At 39.4% G+C, this 20,055-nt stretch overlaps 1 protein-coding gene across 1 annotated transcript; it reads left to right on the top strand.

Moving 5' to 3' along the window:
* The first annotated feature begins 886 nt into the window (after positions 1–886).
* Positions 887–17,985, top strand: LOC102225525 (RNA-binding motif, single-stranded-interacting protein 1-like). The gene is made up of 14 exons (XM_005799721.3): positions 887–1,463; positions 3,120–3,262; positions 6,688–6,746; positions 8,910–9,001; positions 9,792–9,949; positions 10,297–10,376; positions 10,472–10,572; positions 11,142–11,191; positions 11,737–11,827; positions 13,791–13,841; positions 14,688–14,789; positions 15,535–15,603; positions 15,838–15,913; positions 16,121–17,985. Exons 1-13 carry the CDS (start codon positions 1,413–1,415, stop codon positions 15,904–15,906), a joined length of 1,116 nt encoding a protein of 371 aa, XP_005799778.1. The 5' UTR covers positions 887–1,412; the 3' UTR covers positions 15,907–15,913; positions 16,121–17,985.
* Positions 17,986–20,055: the final 2,070 nt, after the last annotated feature.

Genomic DNA, 20,055 nt, shown 5'->3' with positions numbered 1-20,055 from the left:
AAAGCACAGGGAGATCTAACCTGGTGCAAGCAAGGTGTGCCTAATAAAGTGCAATGGCCTTTTATCTTCATCGGCCCCCCAAGATGAATTCAGGCTAAGGCAACATTTTGTTTTAAAAGGCCTAACTTATCTAACGTGCCTCAGCTGTTGTTTGGTTCGGTACGCTGCCTGTAGTTCGCGATCACTGCAAGCCTTCAGAAACGAAGAGCAAAAAGCTGAATGTAAGGCGACCCATTGAGGTTTGGAGTGTTTGAAGAAGTGAAAACCGGAGCTGCTGTAGTTCTGCTTCTTTTTTTTCTTTTCTTTTCTTTTTTTTTCATCAGCACGAAGAAAATATTCTCTTTATGTTTCGTGTTGTGCACAGAACACAAGCCAGTCGAGCTCGTGTGTGAACTCCAACAGTGTATGAATGATCTTGTTGGTCTAAAAGTGTTCTTAGCCTCATCTTCTAATATTGCAACTATGATCTGCATAGATGGGGTTTATAGATGCTGGATGCATTTCAGAAAATCTACATAAAGGACTAAATGAGAGATGATGATGAGGAGGAAGAGGAGGGGGCTCCTTCTTTGTTTCCAAATATTTGCTGGCTGCTCAGTTTATTAATCCTATCCCCCCACTCCCTCCTCAACACAGTTGGGGTTTTTACAGGGACACTGTGACCTCCTGACCGGCCAGTCGCTGATTATATTTCATTGCATCCTGATTCTCTGTCATGCACGCTAGATGGGGGGAAGGGCATAAAGAGGAAGAGGATATGTGTGTGTGTGTGTTTTGTATGCGGGCGTGTGTGTGTGTGTGTGTGTGTGGTTGGAGGAGGTGGGGGTGAGGAATGCTTGGTATGTGCGGACCGGACGATAACAACGCGAGAGGCGAGCAACGCGCGTACAAATAAAACTTTCCCCCCCAAAAAGCGCCTTTAATGCAATTTTTAATATACGCCGATAATATAACGGAGGTCTAAACGTGGATATTTCCAACCGGATCGAAACGTTGTTGGGGGGTTTTGAGGCGGGGAACACGCAGTTTGTGAGCTGTGCAACACCCCGTAGAGGCGGAGATGGTTCGGTCTGTAGTAGGTGGGGACAGCCGAGCGGTCTGCAGCAGGACGTCGTAGATCAATGAACCGGACCGGAGGGCTGGTCCATCGCCTGGTGTGAATCTGACTGTATTATAGATGTGTCAGTACACCTATGAAGGACCGAGGCTTTATTCGCTGTTAACCAGCCGGTTCAGTATGCGGATATTATAAAGGCAGTTTTACAAGCCTCTCCCCCTCCCCTCCATCCTTTCATCGTCGTTCGGTTTCTCCTGCCTTAGCGCTCTGTTTCATTTTATTTTTATTTCATTTCTTTCTTCTTTTTTTTTTTTCTTTGAGGGGAGGGATCCAAGATACATCTATAAGCTCCGGGATGATTTTTGCACACACAGGCAACCCACTGAAGACGAGCAATCGAAAGCAGGTAGGCCAAAAATACGCACACACACGCACACACACCCTCTCTCTCTCACACACATTCACATATAGGGCCACACATATTTTATTCCCTGCTCGCACTTTTGGTGTTAGGTCAGATTTGATTGGGCATTTAAATGCACTGAAATGCCACCTGGCGCACATGACATTGGAATGGGATTCCCACCTCATTCCTTACATGACGGGATTAATTAAATTCATCAGTAAACAGATCCACCGCTCTCAGCAGTTGCCAAGCAGATGCTCTGATATACACGGGGAGATAAAACAGCAGCTGGGCCCCCCCGATCCGTGGCTCCACCGACACTTTGACGCTTATGTCCGAGTAACCTTGTTTGGCTCACTCGCTGGCCCCAACTCTGGTCAATATGCATGGCGGTAGCTGTAGTCCGTTTTTTATAGGTTAATGAATCCTGGGCGAATCCATAGAGGACTTTATGTCCTGATGCAAAGCACAGCATATTTCAGTGTGCTGTATGGGTCGGACTTGTCTTGCTTGCCTTCTTCCTTTTGACCTCTGAGATCATCACACTTTCTAATTTAGATGGGGGAATTGAAAAAAAAAAACAACTAATAATGCTAATAATGATTATGATGATGATGATTAAGCAAGAAAGGAAGAAAGAAAAGAAGTGTAGATGGTTGAAGCTTCAACCCCAATACAGATAAAACCAGTTGTGGTTTGCTGAACCTAAGAAGAATCCCTACAGGAAATGAGGTTTTGGTAGTAATTAGCTGCAAGATGCCCTTGTGAATGTCATCATATGCATCTTTCAAGGATGCCCACCCATACAGAAAAGTTTGTAGCTGCATACCAACTAATTGTTCGAGAACAGAGCAGACCTCACATATGTCTCTGCCCCTCAGATTCATTTCTCATCTGTGGCATAAAAAAACAAAAAAACAAGCCTTTGTAAGAATAGCTCCGTTGTTCAATTTTTTTTAGTTGTTTTTTACAGTCTTGTGTGCAGTTTTATAATCTTTGGCTCTTGAAGTAGATTGTCCTTTGGTTATGGACAGATGGTGTGATTCTGCCTTTGATCTGATTCTGGAGAGCGCTTGGGGTGGCTGGGAGCGATTTTAATGAATGAGTAAAGGGAAGGAAATGCTTCGCAGGAGCAGTGTGGGGTGTGCAGAGTGGCTTACAAGCACGAAGAAAAAGGCATGTTTCTGAGGAATGCCACAGCAGGATGTACTAGTTAAAATGCCGATTTAATCACAATGTGATTCATAAAGGCGCCTCTTGCACAATAGTAAATCTTTTCACTTTTGGTTGGCAGAATATCATATTTTCATGGGAGCTTAAATCAATTACTTACATCTGCTGCTGTTGTAAAACTGTAGCAGAGGGAAATGTAACATGTTTGTTTTTGCAATACTTTTTTAGAAACCTATAGCAAAGTAATAGGGGGAAAATAAATGCCATTTGTTTACCGTCTTTCCACCGCTGCACACAGTATACCGGGGTTCAGTGTTGGTCATTAATAAGCAATGCTTGACCAACAACTCTAGCTTTTAACGCAGTAGGAAGCAATGCTCCCGTCCTGCACAGCCAAGACGTTCCTATGATCGCCGTTGGTCTGTTTAAATTAGATCATCCAGAGCCCCGTACAGGTCCTAACAGCGGGTTTCCTGTGTGCAGTCTTACCCCATGACTCCGTCCAGTCCCAGCAGCAGCAGCAACAGCAGCAGCACAGGCCTGGAGCAGCTCAGCAAAACCAACCTGTACATCCGAGGCCTGCCTCCCGCCACCACAGACCTGGATCTGGTCAAACTCTGTCACCAGTGAGTACATGCATGCAGACACGTCCAGATGGTTTGGGCTTGGTATCAACAGCACAAAGAGCACATCTTTTTGAGATAAGAAGAGGTGGTGTGGTTCATTTACTTGAGTCTGACTTCACATTGGTTTCATTGCATCTCAAGCTAAAGAGTCCAAACGTGCTGAAGAAACATTTAAAGGGGTAATGAAGATTTTTCTGCAGACTGTTTGGAGTGTTTCTTTGACAAAGATGTATGTCCCTCCTGCCTTCAGGGAATATGGCTAATAGTACCTCCAGAAGCTTTTTGCCACTGGAGATACATCATTGGAAGTGGGCCGAAGATCCCAAAACAAGTTGCAACCTACAGTATGTTAGTGATATGAAACTGCAATACTGCCTGATAAGCAGTGCAGTCTAACATGACATAAACTAATGCGTACAAGATATATGGTGGCTTTTGCAGGCAATGCAGCGCATCACATCTCCATAATTTGGAATCTCTGTATCTCTGATGTTAGGGATTGGAAAATGTTCACAATCTTAATGTCAGTGCCCTGCTTTACATGCAAACATAGATTTATTTGTACTTCTTAACAAAAAGAGAAGCTAGATTAGTAGCAGGCAAAGTTTTTCATCATCAAGTTCAAAGTGCCATTGTTGTTTTTAAAACCTCAAAATAATATCCACTTATCAGATACATTAAATATGCTGTATTTTAACGAAGCAGTCTGATTTTCGCAGAAAGTGAATTTTTAATTCACCGTGGAACAAAAAGTATCTTGCAAGTTTTTGTTGCTGAAAGAAAGAAAGAAACATAGTTTTTAATTGCAGTCAGTTAACTGCGGTCTACTTTGTTATTTATTCACTTATTTTTTAATTATTCTCATTTCATTACTCTAAAGCGCCCCAGTCTGCTTTGGAGTAAAAATCGCTGGATTTCTGTTACGATGTCCTATTTATCTCAAAAATAAAATCAAACCAAAAACTGACGTTAATAAAAGACAAATACTTCATCTTGTGTCTAATATTTTTCATAATAGGACGGTTTTAAATTTCAGTCGGTTAATTTCTTGGATTGTAAACATTGAAACTGTTATTATTTTGAATTTTTTAAAGACGCATGTCCTTAAGACTTCTGCCACCTGTCATACAATTGTAGCCACAATATATCCCTAGCCAGTTATTCATAGTTCTGATAGTTTTCTGTATAGATGTGACACAATCAGGTTTTAATGATCCCCACATTCACTCAATGATGTAAACTAAATATGGCGACTTTAGTATTCAGAAATAATCAGGATGTTGATAGGCAGCACCGAACCAAGGTTCACTCTTCTGTGAATGATGCTACGCCACCGTCATGCTCCCGTTTTACAGCTGTGGTTACAAACGTCAAAGTCTTGAAACGCTATTCTGAGATATTAAGGGAATCTCTAGAAATAACATTCAGTCTAAATGTGATTGCTAAAAGCTTCTATTAAAACGTGTTGTTGTTGTTAAAAGCAGCCATAATGAATTATTAAAAAGCAGCATAGTGGCTGTTTGGGGGTGTTTTGTATTGATTGTGATTGTATTGTCATTTTGTTGTTGAATGATTTAAAAGGTTTGCATTTTAACTCATCCATCCAGAGAACAATCCAGATTGTTCTCTGGATTAGAGAACACGGTAGAAAACACCTCTTAGAATTAAATTACATTTTGCTGCATTTTTTTTAGCTCTTTTTCCAGTCTTGGTGCTACGCTGAGCTGACAGGTGCAGGCTGAAGCCTTTCTTGAAGGACGAATGTGTCAAATTGGAGGACATTTTGAAATGTTCAAATTTTATACCAGAAAGCCTGCAAAATTCAGCAGCTCAGCAAGGCGTCTTGTAGCAAGTTGAAAACAAGCCTATTTGCATATTTATAAGGAATATACTAGTTGAAACATGCACTGAATTAAATAGCGTTTTAACATAGTTAAGCTGTAGATAAATTGAAATTAAATAGTAAAGAATTGCAGACCTTGTTTTGTTTTACTGGAAATTTGGTTTCTTTTTTTTTTTTTTTTTCAATTGACTTTGATTAGACCATAATGCACAGCGATACATAAGTGCTAAAACATTCAATGGTCTATAAATACAAATACATATGTAAAAGTAGGAACTCACCAATGGTATGTGAAAGGCTGTAAAAATATTGTTTTATAGAGAAAAGACAGCCGTCCAGTGGACATGTTTCATATAACTTGATACTACAGACTTGAGTCCAAGTGGTTAATGTGGTGGATGCCATAATTAGTGGATTTTTGTCTTTGTTTTTCCTTTTAATTCAAGCGCATATTGGAAGAAGAGGCACTCAGCCATATAACCAGCAGCAGCGGCAGCTGTTTGTGTCCTGTTTGCTTGTGTTTTGTTCTTGTTCCCAATGGTGTTTGCCAGCACAAAAGCAGAAACGAAACCGCTTTTCATAGCAACACAGTATGCATGTTGAAATGAGCGAGACATTCCGTCTGCATGGCCTCCAAATCCACACAGCAGCTCACAGTTTGTCTCACATTTCAGCCAGACGTAAAATAAAAGCCTGAGGTGATAAAATTATATTAAGGTTGTTGGAAAATATGTTTGATGGAGGGTGTAGCTCCTCTCCATTAACATGACCAGCTTTACTTTGCCTGATAAGTCGTTGTCTTTATTGGGCCCACAGCAGGGCCGTTTCTAGGATCGGACCTTTAGGGGTCATTGGGCCCTTTGAAAATGTGGCAACAAATAGTTAATTTATTCAAAATGTCAAAAATAAATGTATTTTTAAAACACAATATTGCTAATAAGTTGCTAGTGCCTCCTGCCACTTCCAGAACTAGAACAATATTTACATTAAAGAACTACACTTTTGCAAAGGTTGAAGGAAATGAGTGTGCAAGCTTCAGAAACAACCTAATGATTACTTCTTTTTATTTTAGAGGGTTTGCTGGGAATGGCAAAATGTTTCCACAACATTTTCAATTCATTACGCCGGTTTCACAGATCAGTATCATGCAGTTATTCAAAAACAAGTCATATCAAAGAATGTTGGTGACAAATGTTTTTTTGCAGACTTCATAAGCTGCTTTGGTGTTTCTTTAAGTTATTTGGTTTTGTGAATAAGGCTACAAAATCCAAAAAGCTTTAATTGTGAGTGCATTAAATGTGAAAAAAAAAAACACGCAAAAAAACAAAGATGCATTTGTAAACAGCGTGTGATAGAAACATTAGATCTGACTAAGATTAAAGGTATGGAGGCTTGAGTAAAAATGACTGAATCCACCTTGCAGAGCGTTAAGAGAAAGCACTATTCTACTCTTGGAGAACATATTCCTCCCTTTGGGAACGAACGGAAATTGCCATCAGCATCAGTTAAAGATGCTGTTTCCAGTCAAACCTTTTTAGATGAGTGTTCTTTGACACTAAGGTGCATTTTGTTGTGTACACAGGTATGGAAAGATTCAGTCGGCCAAGGCGATCCTCGACAAGACGACCAACAAATGCAAAGGTCAGTTTGCATGTTCAGTCTCTGTTGAGAGCAGCTAGGAGAATATATGTATGTTTCGAACCATTTGAGGAAGCATCTGGTTTGTGTCAATATCCTAAGTGTTCATAAATGGATTAGTTGTTTAGCCTGATAACCAGTCTTTGTGAGGGTTGACCATGAATGCTTCTGTTCCCATTCTCGTCGCACTTCTGTGACTTCGCATTGAGGCAGACTGAATTACACAAAATCTTTGCTGCGCTTCCATGGTAACAAAAGTTTGACAAAAACAAAAGCAGATTAAGATGGATTATCCCAGACAGACAGGTTTAGAGGATCTGCAGACACATTCTCTCTCCTCGTAGAATCAGCAGAAAACAGTGGCTAGCTGTGTCACAGGGAAACATTAAGATCATACTTGAAAATGAAAAATAAATGGCATGTTTTCCAGTTTAAAGTAAAGTTCGAGAAATCTATGTCCGAAAAACAAAAACACATGTCATCTAGTTTCATGTCATTGTGCATAGAAGCTATCAGTGATCCATATAATTTACCATTATGAATTCAGGTCTCTAGTTACCCACTTCATACAACTCAAAATAAGTGTAGTGAAGTTAACAAGCACACATATTTTAGTTTTATCTTTACACAATACCAGACTTATTGTAGTACCTAGTTTGTATCATTGACTCTGCCTATTTAGATTGGCCACTTACAAAAATAAAAAGAAAAGAAAACCACACCTTACTGTTAAAATATCCCTACAGCAACCTGTAGCAACAGTCATACTTTATCCATGATGTGTGATCTGTTCTCACTGCCTTTGATTCACCATACTGAGTCACGAAAGGGAAAGCCCTTTCCTTGCATCCTCTCGTGCTGCTGAAGAAATGTTTTGGTGTTTTTAATTAAAATATAATGGAAGTGATTGATAATGAAAATCACAGCGTGGGGTCAGCAAAAGCTGAGGCACATAGTGTCCAGAGAACTTTGTGCAGAGTCCATAGCTACAGGCCTGCAGGCTTCATGTGGCTCAAGAGAGTCTCATGGAGTGCTTATGGAATAGGTTTAAGCTGCATCCAAACCTAACATCCTGGCGTCTTTTGTAAAACCTTGTGGTTGCAGTGGTGTAAAACGTTCTCCTCTGGGCTCTAGAAGAGTCATTTCTTTCTGGAGGGATGAATCATCCCTCTCTGTTTGGAAACCCATTGGATGGGTAAGGGTGAAGGACTGGACAGGAAGTTGGTCATTCCCTGACATCATTGTGTAAAAGTGCAAAGTTTGGTGCAGACTATGATGCGGGGCTGTCCCTTAGTTCTTGTGAAATGAAGTCTTAGTGCTTCAACATATAAAGACATTTTGGACAGTTTCAAGCACACAAGGGCAAAAAGCAAAGTCCATAAGAACTTGACTGGTTTGCACAGATACCTTAAAGAACCCACCATTTGAGTCAGGACAGAACAAACTAGAACATATGTGGTACGCTGATTCCTCAACACCAGTGCCTGACTTGCATACTTCTGGATGAATGATCAACAATTCCCATAAACATACTCCCAGCTTTGGTGGAAAGCGTCCCAGAAGAGTTGAAGCTGTCATAGCTGCAGTGGGTGAGCCATAGAGTACCGTAGTAAACTGACATATTTTCAGATATCCATGTGCAAATGTGATATCTGTGGCAGCAACTTTGCAAAACTAAGGTCTGAAAAAAACCGAAGTGTCATCATTGCCTTCACACTGAAATGTGACTGTCTCCATTGGCTACAATCAAGTAGCCTTCAAATGTCCATGGAGATCCTAGAGAGCAAGAGGAAGTCCTGATCAGAAGTAAAGGAGGCTTGTGCTAGTGTACCCTTCAGTGGAAATGATGTTTCCCTGAAGGGCATTGACTTGTGTTGCAGAAAAATGTTCCCGGATGTAATGCAAAAAAGAATATCCACTTCACAACGTCTTGGACTTGACAGACTTGCTGACAGATACCATGGCCCTCATGTGGTTTACAGAACCTAATTACCGCAGAGCAAATAGTCTGAATATTTTATATGGTGATTTTTATTTATTTGTGTCATGCAAAATGATTTGGTGTAAGTGATTCATCCGCAATGCTGACAGCAGAAATTGTTGGAATCATTGACTGTTCTCTTGGTTTAATGACTGCTGATAGAAATCTTGTCCCTCAAACACCAGGTTACGGCTTTGTGGACTTTGACAGCCCAGCTGCTGCTCTAAAGGCAGTACATGCTCTGAAAACCAGTGGCATTCAGGCCCAGATGGCCAAGGTAAGTCTGATACGGACACGCCTGCATGTCTATGTGTGTGTGTGTATACTTTTCATGCTTTCGAACCTTTCCTTTGAAGTTGTGCGTTTTTGACTGTTTGCCTCCTTCTCAGTTGCATGTTGAAGCTGAACGTGTTTTAGCTGGCATGTTGTTCCTCCTCTGACCCCAGTGACATAATGGCACAATAACTTATCAACCAAGCTGCTTACATATGCATTTTTACATTCCTGTTGTCTAATAACATTAATTCCACAGTTTTACCAAAAGTCTATGAAAGCAGAGAGATATTTAGCACCTAAGCACCATAAAGAAAGGGGATATTTATGCATCTTCTTAAATTGTATACTAACAGCAGCATGAAATCTCTTTTAGTCCAATCGTTTTTCTGCATGTGTGTGTTGCTGTTCGCTGATGAATCGCTGCTCTCGGGAGATCTGCATGTGGCTGCTCAGTTTTTATCAAACATGGCAGAACACAGGTTGTGTGTTGCAGTAGCTATGGCGACGGCGCTCTCGTGCTGTTTCCAGGAGAGACCTAGAGGCGCCGAGTGGCTGCTCAGAGCAGATGAAGTGGGATGCACTGTGTGCGGTTACATGTTTGTGTGCAGAAGAGCTTAAAAATGTTTGCTTAACCCAAGCGTTCCCTTGACCAAAACCTGAGTAAAGTCAGTGTTCTGACTCATCCGTTTGTCAGTGAAGATAAAGTGAATTATCTGTTTTAGCTTTCTTTCTCTTTTTTTTTCTTTCTGGGATGTAAAATTCTCACATTTTCTCTTCCTGTCTCTGAGCAGCAGCAGGAGCAGGACCCCACAAACCTTTACATTTCCAACCTGCCTCTGTCGGTGGATGAGAGAGAGCTGGAAAAGATGCTGCAGCCCTTCGGTCAGGTTGTCTCCACTCGAATCCTCCGGGACTACAGCGGTAACAGCAGAGGCGTGGGCTTTGCAAGGTCTGTCGCAGGATACACTGAAAGGAAGCACATCCGCTTCTTGCCTGATGAATCACCTTTGAAATAGTTGCGGCATAAGCCTTCAGCGCTTCGCCGCTTTATGTGATCTGGTGTTCAGGTTCGACTATTTGTAGCTGCTGTTCATGTGCACAAAAAAATAAAAGACTGGCAAACACAACGATCTGTGAGAAAACAGTACCAAAAACCTGCTTTTAACATTGTTTGAAAAAAAGCAAAGGATAATAACATTGTTTTAGTGTATGTTGTAGCTATGCGGAACATGAACGCTTTATATTAAAAATGACATTGTTCCAGTTGGTGTGTCAGCATTCGTGTCTCTCTTACAGGATGGACACGACGGAGCAGTGCAACGCAGTCATCTCCCACTTTAATGGCAAGTTCATCAAATTAGCCTCTGGAGCTCTGGGTAAATGACCTTCATTTTTCTGTCTATTTTCATTAAAATGGATTAATAACGGGGATAATTTCATGTTACCTGTGTGTTGACATGTTGTCTTCCAGGACCGTCTCAGCCTTTGCTGTGTAAGTTTGCTGACAGTCAAAGAAAGAAACATGCTCACAGTGGATATGTTCCCAACGGACAGACAGGCGACCTCAGACTAGTATGTATAAAATCCTCTTCTATTATTTACTGTATGCAATTTTGATTACTGTTCTATTAGTATGAGATTTTAACCTATTTAAAAGCTCATTTTTAAAACCCTTTCTATTCAGAAATAAGTAATGGATTTATAATTTTCTAAAGCATTGAAAATAGATTCAGTTATTTAAATTAACAAAGAATGTCCAAAACTACATATTGATTTGCTGAATCTGAATTTTTATTTTGTTTCATAAGTGTTGGAAAGAAAAAACTGTAGATTGGACTGAAAAGCCAATTCAAACAAATCCGAACCAAATCCTAACCAGGCCACCAGCAGTGGACAGAAAATTAATAAGTGATTTTGTAAGCAAGCGTTAACTGACTGTTATAGCTGTGATAATGGCAAAGAAGGCATCTCAGAATCACATTAAGATGCTTCCGAAACTTCTACGTAAACATGAAAACTTTGAAAAGTACCCCTTTTGACTTTTTGTCCAGCCAACATTGTAAAACTGTTTTCATAAAAAGAAATTATGAGTATCATTTGAGTCAGAATTAGCCTGGACTTTTTTTTTTTTGTTGCCATAGGGCGCCATGACGCTGACCTATGACCCCTCTACAGCAGCCATACAGAATGGGTAAGTTACCCTCTCTTTACAGAAGTTTGTCCAGTCCTTTAAAACCTTCTGTGAGAAAATGCCCTGAAGTCAATCTTGGTATTTTGATTTGTTTGGACAATAACTTTAACAGTGGAATGCTGGCAGGTCTTCCCCCAGTGAAAACTGGTGCTACATGTCCGCTAAATGAAGTTAGCGCTCTGGCCTGGTAGTGAAAGATATTAACCCTGTTCATTACTTAATAACTTGTTGTCCTGATCTTTACCTCTAAACGTTGCTGTTAATATATAACAATTTACTTTGTGTGGAAAAGCATGATACATGTTTTTTCTTTTTAATAAAGGCCATACCAATGTCATCACATTGACTGAAAACATTCAACTCTACCTGTCCTTTTAAAATTGTGGTTAATAATAGATTCACTTACTTTTAGTTTTTCAGATTATTTTAATATAAGATTTTTGAACATTTGGATAGCTTTAAGCTTCACATTAGTTATTTCTGAGCCCATTGAACAAATATAACAACAATATTGTTGTGTTTTATTCATTTATTTTTTCTTCTAGATATTATCCCTCTCCGTATCCGGTGACCAATAGAATAATGACTGTGCAGCCTGCAATGTCTCCATACATGTCTCCTGTCTCTGCTTATCAGGTATTCAAAGAGTCATTTTAATAAATCGACATAAACAGAAAACAGACACAGAAAACAAACAAGCAAAGTCTGGATCATCACCATTCCTCTGCTGACTTCAGTGTGCATTTTAAGGCATGGCATTCACTACACCAGTCTCAGGGTTTCGTAATTTCCCACTTGCTCAGGTGCTAGAAATGCAAAAAAAGGTGTTAAACCATATCTGAAACGCTCACAGCCTCGGGTCGCGATCGACTGCTATTCTTAAAAATGCAAAGCAAGCTGAACGGCTAAACGTTAAATAATCCCTCAGTAAAGCGTGTATTTGCAGAAGTGAAGTAATTCTGAGAAATACTAGATAAAATAAGATTTCTGCCAAGAGTTATTGCGATTTCTATTAATTCTAGCAAACCGATCAAAGATTTGCTCATAATTTGAAAGAGAAGAATAACTTCTTTTTTTAGACATTTTTGTTTTGTTCTGTTTTGCAGTATTTTTTTATTTGATACTAGTGAGCCAGATTTAACCTTTTGACAATTTTATATTTGGATAAAATAAAGGCTTCAATTAAAATAGGGAAACATTTGACAAAACATAAAAATCAGAGATCTTTACTTCTCTGGGTCAAGAAGTGAAATTGCACTTCTTCACAGCTCTGTCAGCAAAAACACTCAGACAGCTCACTTATGTCCCAGGACATGTTGTTTTGGCATTAATTGGCAGTTGGTCCATTTCCAATAAAGCTCCACCTTAACCTGTCACTGTGGCACCTGTTAACCTTTTTAGGTTTGAGTGTTTTAAGGTTAGAAGGCCAAGAGCCCTCTGGTGGACACCAGCAGTCTAAAATTCAATCTCAATCAAGCTGAAATGGTAAAATGAGCAACAAAAACTCCAAATTAAGCATAATCTGGATTCAGGAATTCTTATTTTCTCACAGTCCTGAAGAAAAATAGATGTTGCAACAAATTGCTGGTTAGCAAACAAAAATAAAAAACGACCCTATTTAAGAGTGGTAAAGCAAAAAAAAGGCAGGCACAAAGAGCAACGTCGCGAAATAATAAGTTCAAATAGATCTACATAAATCAAGCAACTATTAGAGCTTTACTATAATTAAAGATTATAGGAAAGTTTCTCAGCTCTCTACTGTTTTTAATACATAGATATGCAATTCCATAGATAAGAAATTGTTACCTCACGGAGGTGTTTACTGAGATAATACCGCACTACTCTGGATATATCGCCTGAGGGAACCTAGTTTCCAGTCTTTACTATAAAAATGTAATGTAATTTAGAATTTTAAAAACTATCAATAAAATATTTAAATAAACAACAAAAATCATATAAAGCTAGTGAGTGAGGCCAGTGTTGGTGTTATATGCTCATATTTTAAAGAAAAAGAGGCAGCGGTTTTACTGGCTGCAGTAAAAAAAATTTAAATAATTTTCCCAAATATAACAATTTATTGTAACATCGCTATGAAAGTAGGAATAACTATTTAAAACTCTGAAATTGATTTGTATATCACATTTAAAAGAGCTGTCAAAAATTACACTGGGGATATTTCAACAGAAGATCAATTATATGAGGAACCGCTTACCAGAATAAAAAGCAGCATTTTATTCAGGTTGTTAGTAATGCAACCAGAGCAGATGACTAAAGTTAATAGGAATGACTAATCACACTGACACAGCTCCACAGTACACAGGAAACTTTCTGAGCTCATCAGTGAAACAGACATGCCCGCTAAAAGCTGAAAGGTTTAGACATTTTTTTAAGAATTGTGAATGAACAACCTCACAAAGCTGGATTAGTTATTTAAAAAATTCAAACAATGATATATATGTTTCCGATATTTGCTTATATCTATTTCTGGATTTGCACACACACTCACACCCACACACAAACTGTGGCTTATGGCATCTGATTGTGGGTAACATGAATGCTTCTTATCTTTTGTGTGTCTCACTTTCTCACCCTCTGTTAGGTTCAGAGTCATTCTTGGGTGGCGCATCAACCATACATCATGCAACACCCGGTAAGTGAACAGAATATATATATATATATAAACAGTCCTCCAACACCATTTTATGCATACAGGAAATGGGTGTGTGTATGTGGTGCAGTTGAGGCTAAAGGGCTGAGCTCAGTGCTGTTTGCTCTTTATTCAGCCCGCTCTGCTGACACAGTCAACCCAACACTCAAAGTTCCCTAAACATAATGTGGGGAAAGACCAACCTGACACAGGCTGTGGGATACAGCCGCTCTCTGTTGGGGTGTGTGATGGGGAGAGCAATGAAAGAGAACATGAATAACTAAGGAGACATTCAGCCCTCCCTTCCTTCCCCTGCGCCGTCTCTGTGGATCCAGCAGGAAATGCCTGAAGCAGAGACAGTCTTGTGACTCTTTGACTCTTCCAACAGATGGTTTCCACTGGAACAAGTGTCTGCTGCTGTGTCCCCTCCCCCCACCACACACACACGCACACACACACACACTTTCTGCTGGGAAATGAACTGTTCCCGAAAGGCATTAATGTTTAAAGGAGCACACTCCATTTGGAAATTGACGAGCTGCCAAATGAACACTTTTGGTGGTTTTTGAGCATCGCATCTGACTTCAAAACACATCCAGTGGTTAATAAGTACACTCTCGCAGACATGGCAAAAAATTGTCACATCATCTGTCAGTTGACTGCACCTGTATGTTTTAGGTTTTTGGTATATTTTTGTCCATAATTGTTATGTTGTCTTTTTTTGTTTGTTTGTTGTTGGTTTTTTTTGCTTGGGGTATGCTATTTTTGTTCTTGCAGAGTGAAGACTGATTTGGTAAAACTCTTTTATCATGTGACATGATGCTAAAGCTGAACTGCCTTGTGCCGCAGGCTGCTGTGATGTCTCCCTCTGTGGATCCCTCCATGTCAATGCATCCCACAGCCATGATTACTCAGCAGATGGGCCAGCTGTCGTTGGGAAACACAGGAGCGGTGTGTGGGCCTAACTCCATTACACTTCTTTTTTGTTTTTAGATTGAAAAGGGGTTTTAGATTGAACACTGTTTTTAGATTGAACACTGTCTTCGGATACTCTGCGTATAAGATTAAAGTTTGCAGGAGACTTAAAAGAATGTTAAACTGCTGTTCTTTTGAAGCATTTTAACATGGGATTTTTTTTTATTTGTCTGACTTTCGAACATAACCACACTGACAATCATTTGTTAGCTAAGGTTCCCTCATTTAGTTTCATCCACATAATCAAGTAGTGGGGTTGTGTCCAGAGGTTACGAGTCGCTATGCTCTGCTTTATTTCAATCCAGAAATCAGAAATTAAAATTTATGTGGAAAATGTTCTAATATTGGAAGCCAGGATCTCAATATCCAAAATGGTTGACAAGTGCATTTTCTATAATTTCCCCTTTGGGAGATTAATAAGGTTATAGCTTATCTTCTCTAATTAAACAGGAAAATTCTCCACAATTATAGTCTTTGTAGGTTTAATTACAGTAAACCAGTCACATACATAGTTTTGTGTTAATAAAAGTATTGCTACAGTATTTTCTTAAAATACCCCCATCACACTTTTTAATATATGCCTCGAGTTTCAATGCATTTGGAAGTCATAGTGCAATAGGAATATAATGTTCTCATGTCACATTTCTATGCATTTGATACTACAGAATACACAGTGAGCAAAAGTGAGTATTTCATTTTATTTTTCTTCTGTGTCTCACAGTACATCGCTGCCAACCCCGGGGTCCAGGGAGCCTACATGCCACAGTACCCCCCACTGCAGACAGCAGCTGTAAGTTCTCCGTAAAATCGTTTCATATCGCCCAGCATCCATTTAAATGCAACACATCTAAAAGCAGTAATTACTTCAGAAAATGACAGCAGCCTGTGCCTTGTCCAGAAGTCCTCGATTCATAAAAGCCCCGAGTTGCTTTTGAAGCGTTCATCCTCCAAAACCATCAATTTTCTCACTCAGAGGGCGGTTATTATCTGGCTCTAAATGAGAGATGCTGCTCTTGCTTTGCAGGAAAACGGCACGCTGCAGCAAGTGGATTCTTCCAACAACTCGTCTCCTTACAGTCAACTCAGCAAGTAATGCACAGGTACAGTGTGCTCTAGTTTATGATTGAAACTCAAGCGTGTTTTTTCAGGATTTTTATTTTTTTATGTTTATTTATATATTGATGGTAAATAAAACAATTATTTTTAAAGTTGCTTTTAAAAACTTTCCATGTAAATTACATAAAACTAAATGGATTAGTTTGCACCAACCCCCCCCCTAATATTAGTAATCTAATTCTATTTTCCAGGCCACATTACAGCTCTGTGAGCCGGAGGGCAGTTGGGAAGTTGCTGAGGATATCGCAGGGATAAAAGCGACCGCCTGCCCTGATTGGACCAGATACACAAACATTTTTTTTTTTTGCACAGCCCCGACATTTTTAGTGGGAATTGAACACAACTTAAATGGACTCAAACAGTCGGCTAATCACGGGGGAAATCAAGTAAGATTAAAAAAAAAAAAAGTAGATATATTTTGATAAGAAACAAGATCCTTCTCTTACTCTCCTTTTCAATGATACCCTCCCACTCACCTACTCCCACCCGTCCCACCTAAAAACCCCCTTCCCACCCAATCCAAGTATGATGTGACATTTGCAATGCATGGGACTGAGATATTTCTCCCCTCCCTTTTTCTGAGTTCTCCATGATTTTTCAGCTTGTTTCATTCGTGGTGTACGACCGACATTAGCGGGCCTTGTGTGCACTGAAGCTTTTAGAATCACTTCGTTTAGGTTTTCAGAGCGGCAGGACAGTGGATAGCTGACGACACGCGTGTCCCGGCTGCCCTTGAAAGCTAACACAGACGACCATTTCATTAGGAAATTAATGAATTTATTATTGGAAACGGTGCCTTCCTCACATAACATTGAACATCGTCCAACATTCTTTCATCCAACTTGATCAGGTGTCATTCTTCTATTCCAATTGATCAATTGTGTGTGTGAAATCATGGAGCTTTCCATGAAGTGTTTCGCTATCTAAGTCGTTTGGTAGCAATAAAGACAATGAGAGTTCCACGGCAATACAAAGAACAAAGGTGACCAACTGAGAGCATGGTGATTCCTTATTTTTCCTATTTCCTTTTTTTTTTTAAATGGTCTAAACATGAAGCAGGAGCCGTACCTTTATGACTTTACAAGTTCTACACCCAATGGGCATCTATTTTGGAGGCTTTGTTTTACTCTTGTGGTCGGTGTGACCGGTTATCTACCTCACGGTTTTGCTGGAGTCAGCTGGTGCTGTCGGGTTTGCAGGTAAAGCCCCTTCTCGCCAGACTGAAAGCTGCGAACCAGAAGCCACGCTCAGGAGCTGGCTAAACAGGACTTCTGCCGTTTGTCTCCCATGTGCAGCACTCCTCCTCATAATCATCGAAATGGGAAAAAGAAAAAAAGAAATGCTTTTGAAATTTTTATCCCAATTTGTCTTTGCTTTTCTTCTGGTGTTTCTTTTCTCCACAACGTGACAAGCAATGCTCCATTTTAGACACTCAAAATTCCTCTCTAACAGCAGTTTGTATTATTGACAGATTTTTCATAACTCTCCTGGTTTCTGCAAAGATTAAAAACTTGGCACATCCCAAACACTTTGGATGAGCTTAAAATGACTTAAAAATTAAAGAATTGTGTGGGAAGTACATTAAAAAAAACAATATCTTTGTACAATTTGATGGTATTTGAAATTACATCACAAAACTGTATTTCCTAAGATCTGCAAACTGCAATGGCCAAAAGTGAAAAGCAGAGGAGTTTTACTTTTACTTTGTTTTTTTTTTCCTTCAATTTATTTCTGAATGACCATCTTGAAAGAAGGAAAAAGGTCAAACATGTACGGTCGTGGTGCTTCTTCCTTATCTGTTCTGCTAAAACAGTGAGTGCTGAACACAGACAAAATACAGCAAGGTTTTTTACTGAGAGTATTTTCCTTTTCTGAAGATTTGTTGCTGAGAAAAAAAATTAAAATGGAACAACAACAAAAACAAACAAAAAAAAATAATGTTTTCCTCATCGCTACCCTCCTGTCACCTTCTACTGATTCTCAAACAATCCTCTCTTTGCTCTCTCTCCTTTGGAAACGTTGAAATAAAAACAATAAAATAATCTTCTCTTTCTCAGATATGGCTCTTGTTTTCCTTAAAGGCCGATTAGTTTCCTGCATTAGGAAATTAATGAATGTATTCTTGTTATTGGTACCGTTATTGGTATGCCAGATTTATAAGGAACAGATCTAATATTAGATTATTGTTAATATAACATATGGGATGGACGGACAGACAGACAGATAGATTGAAACTGTTTTTTGCAGCTTCTATTGGTGTCCTAAATAAAACTTATATGACTTAAAGTATTTTATGAAGGTTCTAGGAATAAAGTTTCTCTGATTTTTTAAATTATATTATAATTTCTATTTTATATTAGCCTAACTTTTTTCATATTATGAACAATAATGCCAAGCTACGTCGGGTGTTCGCTGATTATCTGCCAGCAGGGGGCACTGTGAACCAATGTAGTCCAATATATTGCCACCAGGACTGACATTCAGTCATTGATATCTTTTGGCATGGCTGACTCTGATGTTATGTATGCAGCTTATGGTGGATCAGATGAGCAACATGTGCAGCATGTGTGCTCTTGCTCTCCCCATTTCCTGCACTATTTCAGGCCCGCAGTCTTTGTAGTTTCACTCTCACACCGGATCTCCTTCTTAAGCTCAGACTTAGCACAGCTGATCCAGGAGACATGAAGGCACCATGCCTCCATCCCTTACCACTCAGAGGGATCAAAACTGCCAGTGTGCAAGATTAGCTATTACACTCTCCACAACACAAGGGCCATCCCGACCCATCCACGGCAACTCCGCTGGAGCTCCCGCACTCACTTGTGTCAATCAAATGCCAATTGTAAGGGCATCAAACATCAGAAGCAAACAAATCAAGAGTCTGCGCTTAATTCTCCACAGCTGAGGGGACACATGGCACAGATCCCCTGGGCAACACCAAGGTCAGAGGCCGGGTGCAGACTTTAGGAGAGGCAGACAGCGTGATCCGATATCGTTCATTTAGTGTGATGCACTTCAGCAGTTCAACACATGGGATGGACCTGAGATCAGGAGGGTTTAGCATATCATGGGATATTAGTTCCTGTAGAAAAGTCTGTAACCCCCCCCCCCCCCCCCCCGACACTACCAGAGGATGGAACATTGAAAGAAGGCAAAAGGTTTCTCCAATACCTAGTTGGAAAAAGTTCACATCTGTCACTGTGTAATGGGGTCGTTTCAGTTTTCTGCATAAAATGATCACCACACAATTTATTTCTGTATGTTTTTTGTTTGTTTTTATGAAAATCAACATTTTATACCCAGCATGTGCACATGTGGGGTCAGGTGAGCGTTTGGTAATGTTACATTCAGATTCACCTACAAGCACATCTTCTTAGGGTTAGATTTATATCTACAGTAAGTGTATTGGTGCTGTTATAAAGACAAATTACCCATGTTCAATAAAAACATAAAATAAAAAAATCAACATTTTCCAGTGCAGTGATTCTTGAACTACTACCAAAACTTCAACACATATTTATGCTTTAGTAAGAAAAATACAGCAGAAGAAGGGTATGCTAATATGAAATACAAATCAACATAGCCAGAAAAAGTGGCTGGGTATGTTTTTATCCAAGAAAAGGGGCTTAAAAATTGCAAAATGAAACATGGCGATACATATTTACAAGAATCCAGGATCCAAGAATAAAACACCATCAGGTTTACTAATTACATAGCAGTCTTTGCAAAGATTGTTGGAGGGTTTGATAAATCCTAAATTCAATGCTGTTGTTTGTGAATACAATGTTCTCAGCTTTGGAATAAATCTGTATGCTGGCGCAAAGTTTGGCTTTCAGTCTTTGCCATGAGGTTACCCACTCAACATGCAGCCAATAAATACACAACTTCAAGCTACATCTTTTAGGATCCTCTAAAATATTTTCATTATAATTTCAGGATAACTTTTTATTACTTTCTATAGTCACAATAACGTTATCTTGTTACCCTCCTAAATATTGAAAAGGTAATTGTAATCATTATTTCCATTAGCTGCAATATTACAATCTGAAAACTTGAAAGCATACAGTATTTCATTTGTCTTTTTTATGAACAAAACGTGCAAAAACTATCTTATTTTGAAAAATGT

This window comes from Xiphophorus maculatus, chromosome 4 (assembly GCF_002775205.1).
Source record: "Xiphophorus maculatus strain JP 163 A chromosome 4, X_maculatus-5.0-male, whole genome shotgun sequence".
Lineage (NCBI taxonomy): Eukaryota > Metazoa > Chordata > Actinopteri > Cyprinodontiformes > Poeciliidae > Xiphophorus > Xiphophorus maculatus.
The sequence above is the reverse complement of the archived record's forward strand: the minus strand, read 5'-3'. Positions and strand labels throughout refer to the sequence as shown.

What these genes read in the sequence shown, in the direction of transcription:
- LOC102225525 (XM_005799721.3), top strand. Translation starts at nt 1,413, where the DNA reads ATGATTTTTGCACACACAGGCAACCCACTGAAGACGAGCAATCGAAAG. An exon ending in ATTAGCCTCTGGAGCTCTGG is followed by an intron (nt 10,377 to 10,471) that starts GTAAATGACCTT and finishes GTTGTCTTCCAG; the next exon opens with GACCGTCTCAGCCTTTGCTG. An exon ending in CGTTGGGAAACACAGGAGCG is followed by an intron (nt 14,790 to 15,534) that starts GTGTGTGGGCCT and finishes TGTGTCTCACAG; the next exon opens with TACATCGCTGCCAACCCCGG.